The following is a 19752-nucleotide window of genomic DNA, read 5'->3' on the forward strand; positions in this document are numbered from 1 at the left end:
ATCTTTATTTGCAGTTATGGTACTAATTAATAATGTGTCCTTGGTGCTTTAAAAACATATCTATGATAATATGTAACACAGAGGATGATTCCCAAACCGTAACAGTCTAGAAAGGATTGGTACAGTTACGAAGGCATTTTTTTACAAGGTCATTCCTGGTAGTTTATTGGAAGGGATGCAATTTTAAAGTGAATGTGGAAGGAATAAAGTATCAGAGGAGAAAACATGTGCCAGAAGCAAAGATAGCACTTTTCTGTCTGAGCAGGTGTCAGAATATGAAAGATAACACCATTGGCATTGAGGAAAATGGTGTGTCTCTCACCTGTCGCTTCCACGTCACGGTCTTCAAGTTCATCGGGGACTACGATGAAGTTCACCTTCACTGTGCAGTGTCACTCTGTGATTCAGAAAAATATTCCTGCAAAATTGTAAGTGAGCGACAGAGAAATGAAATTCTTCATCTTCTCTCTCCCTGCCAAGCTTTTCCCAGATGGTGGGATGTGAGGGCCAAGAACATGTGGTCTACAGAGCTCTCTGTGGCACTTGGCAAAGGCTGCATTGAGAATCCTCTCCACACCTTTGGGAAGTGAGGAGTCAGCATCAATGGGAAAGGCTTGTTTTTACTGTCTCAACACCAAAGTTATATGAGGACATACTATTACAAGCTGAGCTGCCATTCTTGATCTAAGCCAGGAGTTATGTTCCAAGCACTACCCTGGCCTAAGCCTGAACTCTTGATACTGTCTACCAGATTTTGGACAATTCAGTTCAATTCGAAAGCATTTCTCACTTTTCTTACTTACATTGCTTATTACATTACTTAATTTCTACTGTGTGCAAGGCCCTGGGCAATAACAGCTGACATCTATACCACAGCTTACCCTCCCAACAGCCTTGTGAAGCAGATGCTAATAAGTATCCCATTATCCCATTTTACAGATGAGGAAAATGAAACTCAGGAAAATTAAGTGGCTTGACCTTGGTTACATAGCTGATATCAGAGGCAAAATATGAAACCAGGTTTCCACTGATTCCAAGTCCAGCTCTCTCTCTCTCTCCAAGTCACTGAACCTCCCTGGGACTCAGTTTCCTCATCTATAAAATGAGGGAATTAGAATATCTCAATTAAGCAGCTAGGTGACACACTAGATAAGGTGCTGGGCTTAATGATCTGAATTCAAATCTTGCCTCCGATATTTGTGTGATCTGGGCAAGTCACTTATTATCTCTTAGACTCAATTTCCTCATCTATAAAATAATAGCACCTTCCTCCCAGGGTTATCGTGATAAAATATCATAATGAGATAAAATACATAAAACACCTCCCAAACCTTAAAGCACAATGTAAATGCTAGCTATGATGATAATTATGACAATCTCTCACATCTCTCTGAATTCTAACAAGCTATGGAACCATCAGGCTAAAGTCTCTTCGGCATCCTTTAGCACACCACATACTCATCTTGTACCTTGGGGTAGTACACTTGGAGGCATTTTTCTCTCCTATGCCAGGTAGTTACCTCACCACCATGCTTGTTAGGTTGGACAGAATTTTCACCTGGTACCTCACCTTCTATGCTTCATCATCATGCTCATCACGCATCTGAACTCTAAGAAGGGACTGATGATGGGAACTACACTTCCCTCCAGTCCTGCATACGTTAGCGTCTAATGAGACAAACCATCCCTCATCACTGGACAGGCAGTCCTTTATAATCTGACTCTGGTGCAGAAAATATCTCTAATTCTGTTCAACACAGAGCATTCATGCCCCCAGTGGGCTCGATGATCAAGAATGCATTGGTTTTAATTAATCTAAGCAGCAGTCACACTTGAGGCTGAAGCCATCGACTCTTTTGAGGGTAGGGATGTGGGAAAGAATAAATGATCAGCTTGAAATGATGAGATGGGCCCCCTGGCATTTTGTCTTTCAGAACTGCCCACAGAATTCCAGGATTGCCACAGATTACACAAAAGAACCCAAAGAACAGATCATTTCAGTGGGACCTATTAGGAGAAAAAGTATGTACGTTCCCCAACTACCATTAATTATTAAAGCAACATACTTCGAAGACCTAAGTTAACCTTGGGGTGTGTGCTATTGATATGTTATGAATCTGGCCAATGAATGTTTTCCTAATATTGCATGTGCGTGTGTGTGTGTGTGTGTGTGTGTGTGTGTGTGTGTGTGTGTGTGTTGGGGGCATCATTCTCAGAAGAGTTGATAACTTCCCCTCAAATAACTACTTTTGTTGTATTGTTTTCAATCACAAAAGGACTTGCTATTTCTTTTCCATCTCCTCCTTTTAAATCATTAAGTTTAAGTCCCAAATGTAATTCTTTGTGTGCAGTTTGCCTTATTGGCTGTTGATATGCATTCCTTTTAGGGCTAGACTGGTGTGAAGACAATGGCGGCTGTGAGCAGATTTGCACAAGCAGAGTGGATGGACCTCTATGCAGCTGTGTAACGGGGACCCTGCAGGAAGATGGCAAGAGCTGCAGAGGTGCCTCCTAACCCTAACTCACAGGATCCTTTGCAGGCTGCCTTTTACCCAAAAGGAGTCAACCCATTGATCTTTCTGGCAATAGCTTTAGGGAGAGGAGTAAAAAGTTAAATAAGTGATTTTATCCTTGCTAAAAGTAACTATTTAAAGTCCAACCAAATCAGTAACATAACTATGCACTTAACTGTCCCAAAGGTGATAGGGGGAATATGGAGACTGTTGAGTTTTTCTCAGGCCCATTTCTGACTCTGGATCCCCATTTATTTTCTATAAGATGGAGGTGATTCAGTTCAATTTTTTTCTGAAGTTCCTAGTATGTGCCGAGTACTGAGCTAGGCACTGAGAATAGAAAGACAACAGGGAAATGTCCAGTGCCTTCAATGAGCTTATATTCTACAGGATCAAGGAGTAGAAAGCAACAGGTACCCACAGATGTAAATACAAATACAGACACACACACACACACACACACACACACACACACACACACACATATACACACAACTTAAATACAAGAGAATGGGAGTAGGGTAGTAAGCTCTAACACTTGGGGGTGAGGCTTTATAATAAGTGTTACAATCTCTTTGGGGAAACTTACATGCCAGATGCTGAGAGGCAAAGCCCGATGACCAAAACCTTCATGCCTATGCCAATAAACTGGACCAGGTGCCCCAGGAGTGAGAATAGGATGGGGACAACTTGCTCTAACAAACTGCTACCCTGGTCAAACTCCAGAAAGCCACAGAGACTCCCTAGGCATCACACGACCTGATCAGGACTGCCAGGGAGATGGTCCTTAACATCAGGGTGGCTCCGAGTCTTCCCTGCCTTGCTTAGGACCAACTGGATGAGAAGGGTGGCTCCTGCTATGAAGTTTTCCAACATTTGGCAGATAGCAGCTCCTGCACCATAGGGTCCCCTCCAGACAGTTTTCTCCATCCTGATACTGTGTTTTATGCTAATGATTCTCTCTCTCTTCACAGCCTCTAATTCTTCCATTGAACTCCAAGTTTGGATGGCCCTCCTCATCCTGACCCAGATTTCACTATGGCATTTGGTGTATAAATCAGGCACAACCTCATAATAAACTCAAGGTTTCTATTTAAAGTACTGTAATTTACTTACTTCAACTCTTTGTAGGATTAAAAGTGTGTGCCCCTAAGTCAAAACCCATCCAGAAGTATTCAGCCCTTCAAGGCTGAAAACGGAGCAAAATGGACTGTCTGAAGCCAGGGAAATTCCAGGCTATTTGGATGACCGTGCACACCTTGGTGCTACTAAAAGCTAAGCGTGGAACTCATCCATCTTGCCTGAAATTTTAACTTGGCCATCTCCAAAAACTTTGGCTCCCCCCCAACAAGAAGCATTGGGAGTTGGGGAGAGGGGAAATGAAAGAAGTGAATGAAAATAGTGCTATTATTTCGAGAAGGGCAGAAACCCATGTAATCATCCAGATCAGTTATATGATGAGAGTGATTAAGACAAAGTCAGGAGGAAATAGCTGGAGAGTTTGTGTGGCTCTAAAAAATCTGTAAGGTGTTTGGAAGTGGTCCATCTGTGCACCATCAAGGGAAGGTCACGTTCACCTTCTCTCAAGCTCCTCTCTTCCCCTTGCCAGGGCAGCTTTGACCACTGGGTTTATCTTTTGCAGACCTGGGGATTCCTCCTCCACCACCCCAAACCCACTCTGTCCTCTTTTACAAAGCAACCAAATAATTTAATGTGTTTTATGCTTCAATAAACTTTTGTGTTCAAGTATTCTCACTTCTTGGTGGCTGGACTTTTTGTTACTCGCTGATTTGCATTCATTCCCTTCAGTAGCATTAAGTACTTCCCATGTGCCAGGGCAGTAAAAACCACAGCAAATGCAGGACAAACCCTGCCCTCAAGGAACTATAGCAGGAAAACAGCCTAGACACAGTTAAGAAGATACTACACACACACACACACACACACACACACACACACAGAGAAATGTTAAGGAATTTGGAGTGGTCGAGGGCATTAACATCCAGGGGCATCAGGGCAGGCCTCATGTAGGCGGCAGCATTTGAGCTGAGCCTTGAAAGGAGCTAGGAGACAGAGAAAAGGATAGAGAACATTCCAGGCTTTGGGGACAGACTGTGCATGACCCCAGGATGGGAGATGGGAGATAGACTGCCACATTCAGCAGCAGAGAATGTGGAGAGATAAGTATAATGAGCCCAGAAAGGTAGGCTGGAGCCAAATTGTGAAGGGCTTATATTGCCAAACAGAGACTTTTATATTTTATTGTAGAGAGGCAATAAGGAGTCTCTGAAGCTTCTTGAGCTGGGGAGTGACAAACCAGCACTTAGCACCATGCCTGGCACATAGTAGGTGCTTAATAAATATTTATCACTGACTGATTTTATAAGTCACTTTGACAGGGTATGATAGATTGGAAAGGAGAGTGACTACAGGCAACAAAGCCAACCAGGCCATTTTAATAGTCTAGGCAAGAGAGCCTGGGCAAGGGTGGGGAACACATGTGTGCAGAGGAGGGAAGAGGAATGGCATAAGGGTCATCATCAATAGGCTAGAGTTGACAAGACTTGGAGACTGATTGGAAATGGAGTAAGGGAAGAGTCAAGGATACTCAAAGACGGATGGTGGCGCCCTCAGCAAAAAGAGAGAAGCCAGGCCTACTCTAGTATTTCATTTATTTCTGCATTTCCTAAGCATTTGCTAAGTACCTACTATGTACAAAGGCACTCTTCAATCCAAAGAAGAAACATTCCCTGACCTTAAGGAACTTCCATTCTAGTAAGGATGGAGACAGGACAATAAGCATATACACAAATAAGTCAGCAAAATACATTTCATGAGAAAAGGAAAGTATCAGCAGAAAAGACAGGTGATGGCTGATCAGAGTGTTCACATACTTTTTAATGTAGGCCAGGAAATGATTCAGCTTTGCAGTTACTCCCCAGCTCAAGATACTCCTAGAACTCCCTCTTGCCTTTCCTCTGGTTGACATCTGAAGCCTTTGTATTTTGCTTAGCCCTAAAGGGCAGAACTCAGAACAATGATGGAAGTTGTAAAGAGGTCAATTTAGTACAGACATCAGGAAAAACTTCCTTATACTCAGAGCTACCCCAGAGTGGGATGGAGGGCCTCAGAGAGCACTGGACTCTCCTCCACCCCTACACCCACTGTCACCTGAGCTCTTTCAGTGAAAGATGAGTAAGAACCCGTCAGGTAATGATGCAACGGGGATTCTAAGTCATGTAGAGGTTGGACTCAGCAGCCTCTAGGTCCCCTCCAACTCTGAGATGCTGCAATTCTAAATTTGGCTACATCACTATTTGCAGATCCTCATGCAGCATTAATCTTCCATTGATGGGCTATATTATGAGGTACAATTGACCAGTCTTTTCCCTCGATAAATAGCATTTGTACACATTTGCTGTGGCTGGCAGCTACATGTGGACTCTCTTCACTGCATCCATGCAGGGCCTCTCCTTTCAAGGTTAAAGACAAGTCAAACTAGCCCCAAGGAAAGCTTTGAAGTTATATCTTCTGCCTTTAAGCTTCTTGGTGCTTTTATGTGTAGCTAGGAGTGCTGAGAAGTTAAGCACTGCTAAGTTGGGGGTAGGTGTGACCAATAGGGCCTCTCCCACATGTGAAAATCACCAGTCTCACAGCTCAAAGAACATGTTGAGCTGAAAATCTATGTTGTGGGACTGTAGTGAGCAGCTATCTCTCTCCCTGGGTTCTAACCCATTTAATGTTTTGGGGTTTTTTTTAACTGTCTTGTTTAGGCAGAGGGCTTTGCCAATGCCACTACAAAGGTAGTGAACCAGAAAATGAGAGAAAAAAGACTCCTACTTTTTACTTGGACATTGAAAATCTCATAGGTATATGCTGGGAGTTGCAGAAACAATCTTATATCAGATGAGGAATATATTTTTAGGTGGGAGACAGCACACACTCCTTCCTGATCTTGAAGGAAAAAGCTCCTGTGTGGTTAGGTACTGTGGAAAAATGACAGATTTAGAGACAAAGGACCTCTGCCACTTACTATTTATGTGACATTGGGTAAGTTACTTAAACTCACTGGCACTGTTCTCTAATCTGTAAAATGATGAGGGTTGGTATGAGATGACCCCTGAGGTCTCTTCCAACTCTAGATCTATGACCCTACGACCTGTTTTTTTGGGGGGAGGGTGGGTATAGGTGTATGTGAACTACAGCCACTCTGTATCTCACACTAAATGGATGGTAAAAAAAACCTAATGTTTCATTTCTGTTAATGCAGGTTTCAGAAACTAAAGAATTATCACACAAGCACGTCAATGAACCAGCTCCAAAGGTGCCTTCCTTCAATGACTGTTAATTTTCTAACACCGTTCTAGTTTGCAGCTTGGCAAACTAGAGAGAAGGCAGAAAGTGGATTCCAAGTGTCCCCTCCAGGACATGATTACTTTGAGACCTCGGGCAGATCACTCACCCTTTTAGTGCCCCAGGAGAGAGAGCCAAGAGGCTTTCTCAGAGTCACTTATATAAGGGTTGGAGATCTGCTTTGGTAGGAGTTCCTCATTCACAAAATATAAGTCCAGATCCAGTGCTGGAGCCAGGCAGCATCTTAACCTATTTAATACTTATGTTACCTCAGGCCAGTCACTTAACTTCTCTGGGCCTCAGTTTCTTCATCAGTAAAAGAAGGGGATTAGACTAGATGGTCTATAGGGTCCCTTCTAGTTCAAGATCTGCAATGCTGTGATCTTACTAGTCTTCTTATTTAAAATGATTATTAGACTGCCAGGATCCACTCCACCCCATCCCCATCCCTAACCCCAGTCTTTTCACCTCAGCTTATTATCCTTAGTAGCTTGAAATGTTCTCATCACATTTTCTTCACTTTATATTTAACTTGGATGGGTCAGATCCTTGAATAATTTTAGTTAATTACTCCAACCTACAATAAGGATAGTTCTGTAGGCTTCTTCCACTCTCAAGACGAATAGAAGTCAAGAGACCTGTGGAGCTATTCCTAGTTCTTCTACAGACTCATTATTCAGACCATAAATCATTTGCTATATCTACACCTCTATTTCCTCTTCTAATATATGGGAATAATAAGCTATCTTTTCCAGTCATCTTGTGGAAATGCCTTTGAAAAAGACACCAAACCATGTTAGAGCATGATCTGTAAGCAAGAAAAGAAGTGATATCAGTGTCACAGATATTAAAAGAGGAATCTAATGGGAAGCCTCATCAACTCTTGATCTGTGTCTCAGCAAAGGAAGCAGTCAGTCCCTCCAGGCCAAGTCTTTCTTCCAAGAAGGAATTCTATCTATCCTTGTTTCTTAGCTCAGTGATGGGGAGAGCTGCAGTCATAGTGTTGGAAAATGCTAATAGGAAAACTCAAGAGCACTAATTGTTTTACATTGCTTAATTTCCCAGCTACTTTAAGAATCATTTGACATTTTGGGAAAGCTTGGAATCCAATAAATTTTCTTCCAGTCAAAGGAATTTAAAAATTATTACAAGATGACAATCATGAAAGCCCATAGTAATAGAAAACGACTTCTTTAATAATTCAGAATTTTTTAAACACCTACCCCATTCTGAACCTGGAGTGGGGGCGGGGAGGGGGAATAGTAAGGTCCTCACACCCTATTTTTATTCCCATTTGGTTGAGGTTAAAAGAACCCACTGATATTTGCAATAGTCGGATGCATTACCAAGTTAAAAAGCAAATCAGACAGCACCCTCTAGTGCCCTATTTCTGTTTCCCAGGGAAATCAAAGTATGCATTGAAACAAACAAATGAGACCAGGATCTTTTTTTTTTTTTCTTTCTCCGAAATCTTAGATGCGGGATGCTGCTTAGAGCGTACACCAAATGCCAAGGACATTTTCTGGAGAGCAATGCGAGATTTATTTTTATGCAAGTAGTGAGCAGCCTTCCAGGAAAATACCAGCTCTTGGCGTACCCCATGCAAATTTTGCCCTTAAAAATCTCTTTCCTCAGTGTATTGACAAAAATAGCTGCTGAGAAAAATTAAGTATCTTTTTAAAATGCTGAGAAATAAACAATCTGATGGAGAAAACTACATGCAATATTTAGTGGCCCTTTTTCAAAACAATGTAAAATGCTTTCTGTGCTCCTAAGGCACTGCTAGAATTACTCTGTTCTGACTATTAGAAATCTCTGCTTGAGAGAGTGTAATTCAGCTCCTGAAATATGGCCATCATTTAGGATCCTCTCGTCATCATACAGGAACACAGGCAGGAAGAAAACCCCCAAAGACTCTCTGTTGCTTGATGAATTTCAGTTCAAAAATATTTGAGAGTTTGGGCTCTATGTTTTCCTATAGGACCACATCATCTAATGCACTCCATGTTAGTGAGGGTTTTAGCCTCTAAGCACAAAACAAAGATTGCAAAATGGTTTGGGAGCTATGACTTTTTTTTTCTCCTATTAGATGAAATAATAATACCTTATGCTAATAGCACACCTTTCATATCAAATGCTTTACAACCTGCATTTAACAATGTTCAACCCTGAATCATGCTGCTTTTTGACAGAGAAATTAAAAGAGAAGTATTCAAATTTTTATCATGTATGGTACAAATTATTCCCTACCAAAATCTACAAACCCACCCCTAGGGATATCTTTTTTTTTTCAGCTCTTTTTTTAAGTGATCATTATTAAGAATTCCCTTGAAACAATACATAGGTATGGCTGTGGTCTGCTATTTGGAGCAAAAAAAAAAAATTGTGACCCTGAGATTGCTTTGCTAAACAAAAAGACAGGCTCACCTATTTACCCTAGTTTACCAAGCTGTAATGAAAAGGCAATACGGCATAGCTTGTTGAGGGCTGCGTCGGGAGGCCAGGAAGACCTGGGTTCAGATCCTGCCTCTGAACCATCATATAGGCTGCGGGACCATGAGTGAGTCAAATGACTCACAAATAACATCTCAACGTCCATTGCAATTTTTAAACACTAAGTTACTGAGTTTTTGCCTACTTGCCTGGGTAGCCAGAATTCCCCCACACTGATGAAATCACAAGTTTGGGTCAGAAATAAATAAGTAAAAGGAGTCTAAAATATCTTTTACAAATATAGACAAGATATCTTATTTACTTTAAATAGTCTATAATTCTTGCCTTGAAACAAGAAATTATTAGGATAGGGCTTATTTCTTGATGTAAAGCCTTCAGTGACAGAGAATTGCTACTGAATTAAATCAGGACTTCTAACACTAGCAATCAGACAATGGATACCTCTTGAAGTCTCATTTTCCTCATCTGTGGGGGAGGGGGTGTAAAAATATCCATAGTGCCTACTTTCCCAGGTTAGTATGAGAATCAGAAGAGGCAGTATGTCTAAAGCTGTTGGCAAACCATAAAGCACTCTAAAAATATTGCCTATTATTAAAACCAAAAGGCAGCATCATCCTTGTTGTTCCCAGTTATTCCCCTTCCCGAATTTCTCTAAATTTAGTTGCTAAACACATCCCTAACGCCACGGTCCTGCCTGTTCCTTCGATGTCATTTACATTACCTGGAACATTCAAATCAGAGGGTTACTGACTGTATATTCAATCACACTTTCCTTATGTCATATTTCCTGACAGCAAAATGCTACTGGGAATATCTGCATCCATGCAGAAGAGGAGGGGTTCCACGCTATTGAGGAGAAACATGCAGAAAGCAATTTAGCAAACTAATTTGACACGGAGAAAGCGATTTAATATGTAATATAAAAGCTTCTCCGTGTCATATCAGAACATTCAAGGCATTGAGTGGGAAGAGCAGTGGAGAGCTCTGAATAATTTCTACCCTAAAAGAACCCCAAACTCAAAGCGCTGATTTTGAAGACCCAAGTTAGAAGAAGAGTAGGCGTATTCTGCATATTCATTCAAGATGAACGGAAATTGGGGTGGGGGGGGACAGTCTTTGGGAGTTCTGCTGCCATAACATAGACTGTATCCAACAGCAAGTCTCCTCTCCCTTAACATTTTCTGTTTGTAAAAAATGATTTCTTATAAATGATACTGAACAGAAATATAATAAATTAATATTACTTTGCAACTGTTTACAATCAAATACAATTCATCCCATCAAATGTCATAACAGTATTATTTTACCCCTTCTCCATTACCAGCAGGATCTCTGTCTATTCATTCTCATCCATTTTTTTCCCTTTAAATAATCACAGTGTGTATTCTGTTCTGGCTCTACTGTTTTTCACTCTGCATTATTTAATAGTTTTCCCTTTCATATTTCCTTATATTCCTCATACTCACCCACCTTAATTACATTATAATATTCTATTACATTAATGTGCCACAATTTGTTTATCCATTCTACTGTTGGACATTTAGGTAACTAGTTTTTTGCAATAACAAATTGCCATTATAAATATTTTTGAAGAAATAACATATACACATATATACACAACACTTTCAGGCTATAATATTCCTCGGCTTTTTTCCTGGAGGAACTTTTGGACCAGGTTAATTTTCATAAGAAAATAACTACCATTAAATAATCTTAAATGGCTACCTATAACTAAGCCTGGGGAGAAAGGGAGGGAAAGCATTGCCTGCTAAGTCACGAGCTTCCACTCCTACTGCCCAGACCAAGGAAGGGAAAACCCACTGAATATATTGCAAAACCCTGGGACTAGTTTAAGCACTCACACGGTGTAGGCAAATTGCCCTGAATCACAGGTAGTTAGAATATACTTAACCAACTCTGCATTACTGTGAACAGTCTAGAAATCATTGTTTGTACCTGATATGACACAAGATGACTTTCTTGACTGAGGAGTCACCACGCACACATGTCATAGAAATTGTTTTTTCTGACATGTCACAGAATAACTTCTCCCTCATCCAAAATAGGACACTGGGGAGCGTAGGATTTAAAATTGTAAGGGAATGTAGAGATCATCTGCTCTAATCCCCTCGTATGTGGCAGAGCTGAGATTTGAACGCAATACCGCTGGCTCCAAATCCAGGGCTCATCCCATTACCCCACACTCAGCACTCACTCATCCTTATTTTCCTCACCCTACTTTTAAGCGGAATTTTCCAATGTTTTGTTCAGGTGATGAATCCGCAACTTTGCAAAAATTACAAGTATGTCTTTGAACACAACTAACAAAAGCTTTAAAAAGGCATCTCCTTGGATGCTCCTGTCTTTTTATGAAAACCATGATTCTTTTTTACATAACCTTGTAAATGCGACTGTAAAAGTCACCGATCAAAACCAGAACTGGAACTCCATCACCTCTAGGTCCTCTTGCTCCTTGTAGGGGCTGCTCCTAGGTCTGTCTTCGTTTCCAATGTAGCAGGGACCCACAAGGGACCCCTGATCTGGCAGCCTGGGTTTGTGGGAGCCACCCTCCTGAAGGACTTAGATTTTAGGATGACATAGTAATGCTTCATTGGTTCCCCTGTCACCATAAAGGGGGTGCGAAGGCTGGGGAGGCCGTGTTGAAGAGGATTGGCCACTGAGCCAGGAGGGGATGCCCAAAGAGTGACTCTTGGTATCCCTCCTCCCTGTTAGGATCCTCCCTTAAATTTCTACTCCTGGGGAGAGGGTATCTCTCTCCTCTCTGCCACCCCAACAATAGTAACTGTTAGCACATGGCAACAAGAATGGGTTTTTCTTGCCTTAGGTGAGACTGAAACTAGATTTTAGCCTCCTAGTTGCCTCTTCTGCTTTGTCTTTCCTTCCATGAGGACAAATGAGCAAACAGTGGTACTGAAATATTGAGGTCAGGAGTTCCTGGGCATGGGGGCTGGTTGCCCGGCAGGAGGTGATCTTAGCAACAACTTTTTAAAATTAATTTATTTTAAACTTTATACTAAAACTTAAATATACAATAAGATAATAAGAACAAACATATAAACTTAAATACATAATAAGAAAAGGGAAAAAAAAAGCATTGCCATGTGCACAGCATAATGTAAGAGATTCAAAACCCACAGCAATAAATTTCCATTTCAAGAAAGCCTACATAACGAATACTACACATTGTATTCAAAGCTGTCCATCTATTCTTTGCCCCCTTGTAAGTTTTCTTTTGTTCTCTGCTGCACACTTTTTACTTTGTTCTTTTTTTTTTCCCCCTTTCTCCTCCAAGAAGGCTACAACTAAACATGGATATACACACACACACACACACACACACACACACACACATACATATACATTCCTATACATATATATACTCTCATACATATCTATATACATATATACATACATACACACACACATATATATACACACATACATACATATATACCCATACATATACACACATATATACATATACACCTGTATACATACACTTACATATACATACACATATTTAAATATCTATAATCATACTCATATATAAACCATATATTCATATGCATCTATGTAACACCATACTGTACTTGTTTATCCTCTGTTTCTCTGAGGGTCTGCAACAACTTTTTGAAGAAAAAGATAACTCCCAGGAGGATACTACACATGAAAAGACTGAAAAAGCTTAAACGCGGGTATATCTCAACAAGAGATTTGGAATTGTGAGCTATGCAAACAGAACAGGGAAGTGCAGGTAGTAAAATATCTCTTCATCAAGACTATAAGCTTCTGGAAAAGTATAATATGAATGATGGGATTACTGCTTCATGTTCTGAGTATTTTGTCAACATACACTTTATGTATTTTATATTTTAAGTATTTCTTTTGTGGTGGAAGAAAAAAATAGCTGTCCTATACCTGATGTCTACTACTTTGTATACTGAGTAACTTTCCAGAAGAGACTCTATTGATTCCTTTTAGAAGAGAACCTAGAAACGAAACATCCCTAAACTATGTTTAGACATTTTATCCAGCGTCCTGCTCTGCAGTGTGTGTGTGTGTGTGTGTGTGTGTGTGTGTGTGTGTGTGTGAGATGAATAATGAGCTAGAAGAATGAAAAAAGCCTGGTTCCAACTCTTTTAGAGGTCAGGCTTTCCCAGTCACATTCACTTGGGCTCAGGGCTCCTCTCCAGCCCCCACCTGCAGCCAGCCTACGAGGCTGGCACAAAGATCATTAAAGACAGAAGCTTACCAAAGCAATCCTCACATTAACCACTCTCCCAGCCCATTCCTATTGTTTCTGTGTCTTGCCCCTACCACTAGATAGACAGAAGAGGGAAGAACGAAGGAGTTAGGAAAGGGGAGAAAGCTGGAAGGCTGTTGAGTCAAGAGTCTTTTCCTGGCAACCTCTATAGATGAGGTAAGAGAAGGAGTAAGGAAGATGTTTATTGAAAGTAAAAAGGAAATACACTTCTTTTGAAGTTCCCAAGGAGTCTGTTAAAACGACAAAGCTGCAGATCAAACATTTATTAAGGGATGTTGGAAAGAGCAGTAAGAACAGGGGTGTGCTGCTAAATGTTTAACAACCAGCTCTCCAAGGAAAAAACTGTTTTCACAACATACTTTTAAGTTTAATCTCCATTGTTATCATTTTCCCCAACGCTTTCTTAAGTCTAGGTAAATGGTATCAAACTCAAATAGAAATGGATACCTGCAAGCTGCATACTGACTTAGAAAATCACAAATTAACATTAACTATATTGTATTATATTTTTATTTATTTTGTTAGATTTTTCCCAACTACAGTTTAATCTTGTTCTGGCCCCACTGGGAAGTTTTGAGGGCTGCTTGGGGCCAGAAGACCACAGATTTGACATCTCTCATCTAGACAATCAACAAAACAATAAATCTAAACCCTAACTTTGTAGCATTCTCTGATTTCCAAAGTGTAAACGCTCACACTGAAAATCCAACGATCCATCTCCCCAACCTGTGTGAGCTGGCTCCAGCACATCACTTGAAGGGTTTTGGGGGGAAAGCTCAAACAAGTCACTGCCTTTACTCCGCCATCTTGGCTCCCCCCCCCCAGCACCCACCACTTGAGAGAGGGAGGTGATGATTCAATCATTCGGGAACTAGTCAGTTTAAGTCACCTGGAATCAGGAACAAAGTGTGACAAGAAGAAGATGCAGAGGGAAAGAGCTTGACGCTCCTGATGGAATTCCTTGTGGAAACCAAACTAAAACAGAGTAGAAATAACAAAGGCTATATCTGACACCATCAGATTTTTTTAAATTTGTTAATTTAGTTGAAGAACTTCCTTTAGTGAGGTTACAGTCTGTAAAGTGCCATCTTCTCTGTTAGGCCTTCCCTGATCCCATCTCCCAGCCCCAACCTCATCCCCAGCTTCTAGTTTAGTGCCACTTCAAAAAAAATTACTTCAGGGACACCTAGTGGATAGAGCACCAGCCCTGGAGTCAGGAGGACCTGAGTTCAAATCCAGCCTCAGACTAAACACTTTGACGCTTACTAGCTGTGTGACCCTGGGTGAGTCACTTAACCCCAATTGCCTTAAAAAAAAGACCAAAAAAACCCCCCAAACCGGTCTGATCATCTTTAACACTCAATAGATTAAATATTAAAGTCCAACCCCAAAGGTAGAAATAATTCCTATGTAGCCTGTCTAGCAACTTCCAGACAGGAACATTTGCCCTTCTGTACTTTCCACAAGTTTTAATCACTGGCAGCTAAGTGTTAATTCTATTTTTTTTGGCCATGGGCATGAACACTGGACAAATAAGAGGCCTCAGTAAGCAGAAACAGAGCAGTCTTTTTCAGGTGAAGCTTGAAACTTACAGCAGACAAGGCTGCTCACTGCTTTCCTTCTCCAAAGTGAGGTTTGTTTGGTGAAGTTCACTTTATTTTCCCCCTAAGAGGCAATGGCATGCCCCAAAATATGCTGCACAAAATTCATCCATCTACAATCATTAGGGCTTCCTGCTCCAAAAGACCCTCCATGTCTTCCTTTGCCGGTTTATCTGCTTCTGTGAAGATAACACCCAAATCCTGAGATTCCAAATTTCATATGAAAGAAATATGGCCCCTACAAACTGACCCAGAAGAAAAACGGGGCCCCTGACTTTCACTAAAGCCCGTGGAATGGAGCACTTGGCAAACGCTGCCGACTAACAAAGCCTTCTGAGGCAAAAAAAAAGAAAAAAAAGATTCATATCCTGAAAATCTGTTTGGTTTTTTTTTTCCTTTTTTGTTCCCGGAGGAATCAATGAAATGAATCAAACTTTTCTTAAAAACTAATTTTAAAAGGAGCACGCACAGGGCTGCGTTCTCCCAGTGCAGAGGCAGGAGATGTGCCTCTTGAGATGCAAACCTGGCAGGCAGATGCAGGTTCCAAAGGCGGCAGCAGCCCACGACCATCACAGGGACATGATATGGAACCAGCCACAAAAGCATTTCTCTGTAGACCCTCATTCACTAGGCCTTAGTGCCTTCCCAAGGATCTTTACGGTCCCAAAGGCCCCATTTGCAAATGCAGCCCTCCTGTTGGTTTTCCTGCCTCTCTCTGTAAGCACTCAACAAACCAGCCCTTCCACCCTGTGCCTCCTGCCAGCGTGGTGGGGATGGTGGAGCAACTCCAGAAGGAAGCAGCTGGTACCAGGCAGGCTTTCAATCAAGTAATCGATAGGGATAGCAATTAAAGAACCTTTGTAAAGGTTCTTTCCTGAAAAATAGCCAACTCAGACAATGGACTCTTATGGCACCCAGTAGGTGAATTGGGGAAACTCTGGCTAATCAAGTATTCCATTCATAGAGAGTTATCCTAGGGATCACTAGTTTTCAAAAAATGGAAGTATTAAAAAAAATACTTAACACAAAAATACCCTACTCAACCTACTTTAATTTTTATGGTTGAAATTCTCTTCTTCCTTCAAAATTTAACTCAGATGCTACTTCCGTGAAAACTTCCTCCAGTGAAGCTCATTTTAATAAAGTGCCCGCTCTGTGGCAAACACTGTGCTAGACGCAGGGAACACAAGCTCAAAATTAAAAGCAGTCCTTGACCCCAGTGAGCCTCCAGTCGATCCTGGGGAATGATATGTACAAATAATATGTGAAGTTAACCTAAAGCAGCGGGACAGGCAGCCTGGGGCAGTGATGGATGGAGAAGCCAGCGCCTGGGAGTCAGGACCACCTGGGAGTCAAGGCCTTCTTTTGCTGAATTCTTACAATGTGACCTGGGAGAGTAGTTTAACCTCCTGGTGCCTCAGGCAACTCTCTAAATTACAGGAAAAGGGATTCTGATTCCCAGTCAGAGAAGATCCTCAGGAGGAGCTTCCTACCTGGATGAAATCAGAGGTCCAACAAAACAGGCAGCTGGTGAGGAAGGGATAACAAGGGGGAAGGTCAGGAGAGAGCTTGAGGAGGAGGTGCTGTCTGACCAGAACCTGGAAGGCAGCTGAGGATGCCGACAGGCAGAGGGGAGAAGGGAGAGCGTCACAAGCACGGGGGAGACCTGTACAAAATCAGGGAAGCACAGGATGGAACGTTACGGATTGGAACCAGAAAGTAGGTCAGTTTGGTTGGAATATAGGGCACTATGGGGGGGGGGGGTAACAGGGAAAACAGTCTAGAAAACTGATTGGAACCAGAACGTGAATGATTTTATCTGCCAGCTGAGGAGTTTAGATCTTTATCCAGACGATAGGGAACTCCTTACTCAAGTTCATTAAGCTGGGAGTGGCATTTCAGATGTATGCTCTAGAGATATTAATTTTGCTGCTGGGAGGAGGATAGATCACAGAGAGACTGAAGGCAGGGTGACTAATAAGGAGCCTATTGCAACAGTATGGGCAGGAGGTAAGAGCCTGAATGTGAGTGGCCACGTGAATGCAAGAGATGTTATGGAAACAGAATAGACATGGCAACCAATTTGTTATGGAAAAGGGAGGAGGGAAAGGAAAGAATTAGGCATGACGAGGGGCAGCGAGGTGGTGTGGTGGATAGAGCTCCAGCCTTGGAGTCAGGAGAACCTGAATTCAAATCTGACCTCAGACACTTAACATTTACTAGCTGTATGACCCTGGGCAAGTCACTTAACCCTGATTGCCTCACCAAAAAGCAAAAAAAAAAAAAAAGAATGTAGAATTAGGCATAAGTGAGTATGGGAACCTGGGTGACTGGAGATATTGGGAAGAAGGAGTGTGTTTAGGGGGAAAGAAAATGAATTCTGTTTTGGACGTGTTGAGTTTGAGTTAATGGGATATCCAGGTGGAAATGTCTGCAGAAAGTTTTCCCAGAGTACTTTGTCTGGATCTCATTTTCCCCTCTATCACACTATACCTTGTTCTTACTCCTGTTTTTATCACACCCCTCCTATTAGAACATAAGTCCCTTGAAGGCAAAGATTGCCATTTCTCATCTTTGCATTCCCTAGGACTAGCATATGGTAAGTGCTTAATAAAAAGGATTATAGACTGAGCCAGAAGGAAACATGGAGGCCATCTAATCCACCTCCTTGTGTTTTAGATGAGGAGACTGAAGCCCAGGATAAACAGATAGGTGACTTGACCTGGGATATCTCTGGCTTAGACTATCACAACAGCCTTCTAACTGGTCTCTCTGCCTCTCTCAACTATCTCTTCATTTCAGTCCATCCTCCACTCAGCTGCCACTGCCAAGCTGATTTTCTAAAATGTATGTCTGACAGATATGGGAGGTACCCTGTTCAAGGGCCTGCAACGACTCCTCAATATCTCCCAGACCAAATATGATGTCTTCCCTTTAACATTTAAAGTTCTCCTTAACTTGGTCCCTTCTTACTTCTCCAGGCTTCTTATACCTTAACTCCCCTCCACACCCTCTCTGATCCAACTTCAGTAGCTTACTCGCTGTTCTAGAACATGTTTCTCCAACTCCCATCTGCACCTTCCTACTGGCTGTCTATACCGTACTGCCCTGGAATGCACAGCCCCCTCAACTCTGACTCAGTTTCCTCACCTCCCTTCAGGATTAAGCTTAAAGCCAACCTTCTATAGGAAGCCTTTCCCAGACCTCCCAACTACCAATGCCTACCCTTCTGAGATTATCTCTCATCTATTCTATTCATCTATCCATCCATCCATCCATCCATCCATCCATCCATCCATCCATCCATCCATCTCTTGTATGTACCTAATTATTTATATGTTGTCTACTCCATTAGAATATGAGCTCCTTAAAGAAAGGAATTGTTTTTGCCTTTATTTGTACTCCCAGTGCTTAGCACAATGCCTGGCACTTAGTAAGCATTTGATAAATGTTTGTTGACTTGACTTACTAGTCCTAAGTGGAAAAGCCAGGATTTGAACCCAGGTGCTCAAGCTCCAAATACAACAGTCTTTCCACTACAGTAGTTACCTCCTGTTGTTTTTTTTAATTGAATTGAATGTTTGCTTAGTTGCAGACAGACACTTCAGGATCTTACAGTACCTATTATCATCCTGACCATCAATTGGCATTGTATTGCAGATTTGCAGAAGACTTGAATAACAGAGAAAGTGTCAAATGAACAAGATTTTTAAAAGCAACCAACTGTATCTTTACTTATTATTATTTCAAATCATTCAAAGGGAATAACTCTGATTTTCTTCGTGTGGAAAAACATAACTTCTCCAGATCAGTGGGAGGGCATGCCATAAATTATCATTGACTAGCACTTTGAGGCCTGTTTTACTCATTTGTCATTCCTTAATACTATTTTCCCTGGCAGGTGAGGTGTACAGCTTTTTCTTTCATCAATCCTTCCCTCTGCTACCTGGGGAGGTACCAAATCAGAAAAATTATTAATGTCTTAAAAATACAAGACCACTTACCAGGTCGGTAAAAGCTTTCCTATGGAAATCTCCAATGGGAACTTTCTCCAAAGAAGCTTGTCTGAGTTTCTGAGTTCTGATGGACTGTTTGAAAAGACTATCAAGCCAGCAGTCTGGGGAAAAAAATAAACAGAAATGAAAAGCTATTTAAGAAACCAGTGAAGTAATGCTGAAAAGAAAATTAGGAGTTTTCACTTACTAAATATTGTGTAAACACACTCATTTAGAATCCATTATTAACATACTTGGTTCTTTTTGCTCAAAGCAATCAGCATGCAGAAGAAGATCCAAAATGATTCTCAGCTGGCATTCAGGAGTGTAGCCCTCTTTAGAAAGGTTAATCTTGACAAACACTTTTGTGGAACACCTGAAGGCTGGCGCAAAGCACTGGCTGAAGAGACAACATTGATTTTACAGATGAGAAAAACCGAAGCAGTCAGGATACTACTGGGCCAATGGCCCCAAGGGGAGCTGAGGCAGACTTCATTCTCAGGAATTCTGAACTTAACTAAGGAGCTCTAACAATTAAGACATAGTTCCCC

The 19752-nt window shown here is 41.5% G+C and overlaps 1 protein-coding gene and 1 long non-coding RNA gene across 2 annotated transcripts in view; one reads left to right on the forward strand and one right to left on the reverse strand.

Annotated features, from left to right (window-relative positions):
• The window catches only part of TECTA (tectorin alpha), an 81973-nt gene extending 77705 nt beyond the window's left edge, over nt 1-4268 (forward strand). Inside the window, 4 exon segments of the mRNA XM_020984871.2 lie at nt 266-428; nt 1935-2022; nt 2388-2504; nt 3488-4268. Coding sequence (XP_020840530.1) covers nt 266-428; nt 1935-2022; nt 2388-2504; nt 3488-3588 — 469 coding nt within the window. The 3' untranslated portion in view covers nt 3589-4268.
• Nucleotides 184-19597, reverse strand: LOC110207245 (uncharacterized). Its single transcript, XR_002324096.2, has 3 exons — nt 19456-19597; nt 19211-19323; nt 184-418 (listed from the first exon to the last, which is right to left on the reverse strand). It is a non-coding gene; the product is annotated as an uncharacterized LOC110207245 (long non-coding RNA).
• Nucleotides 19598-19752: the final 155 nt, after the last annotated feature.

The sequence above is a fragment of the Phascolarctos cinereus genome, unplaced genomic scaffold (assembly GCF_003287225.1).
Source record: "Phascolarctos cinereus isolate Bilbo 61053 unplaced genomic scaffold, phaCin_HiC Scaffold_726;HRSCAF=1367, whole genome shotgun sequence".
In the NCBI taxonomy this organism is placed as follows: domain Eukaryota; kingdom Metazoa; phylum Chordata; class Mammalia; order Diprotodontia; family Phascolarctidae; genus Phascolarctos; species Phascolarctos cinereus.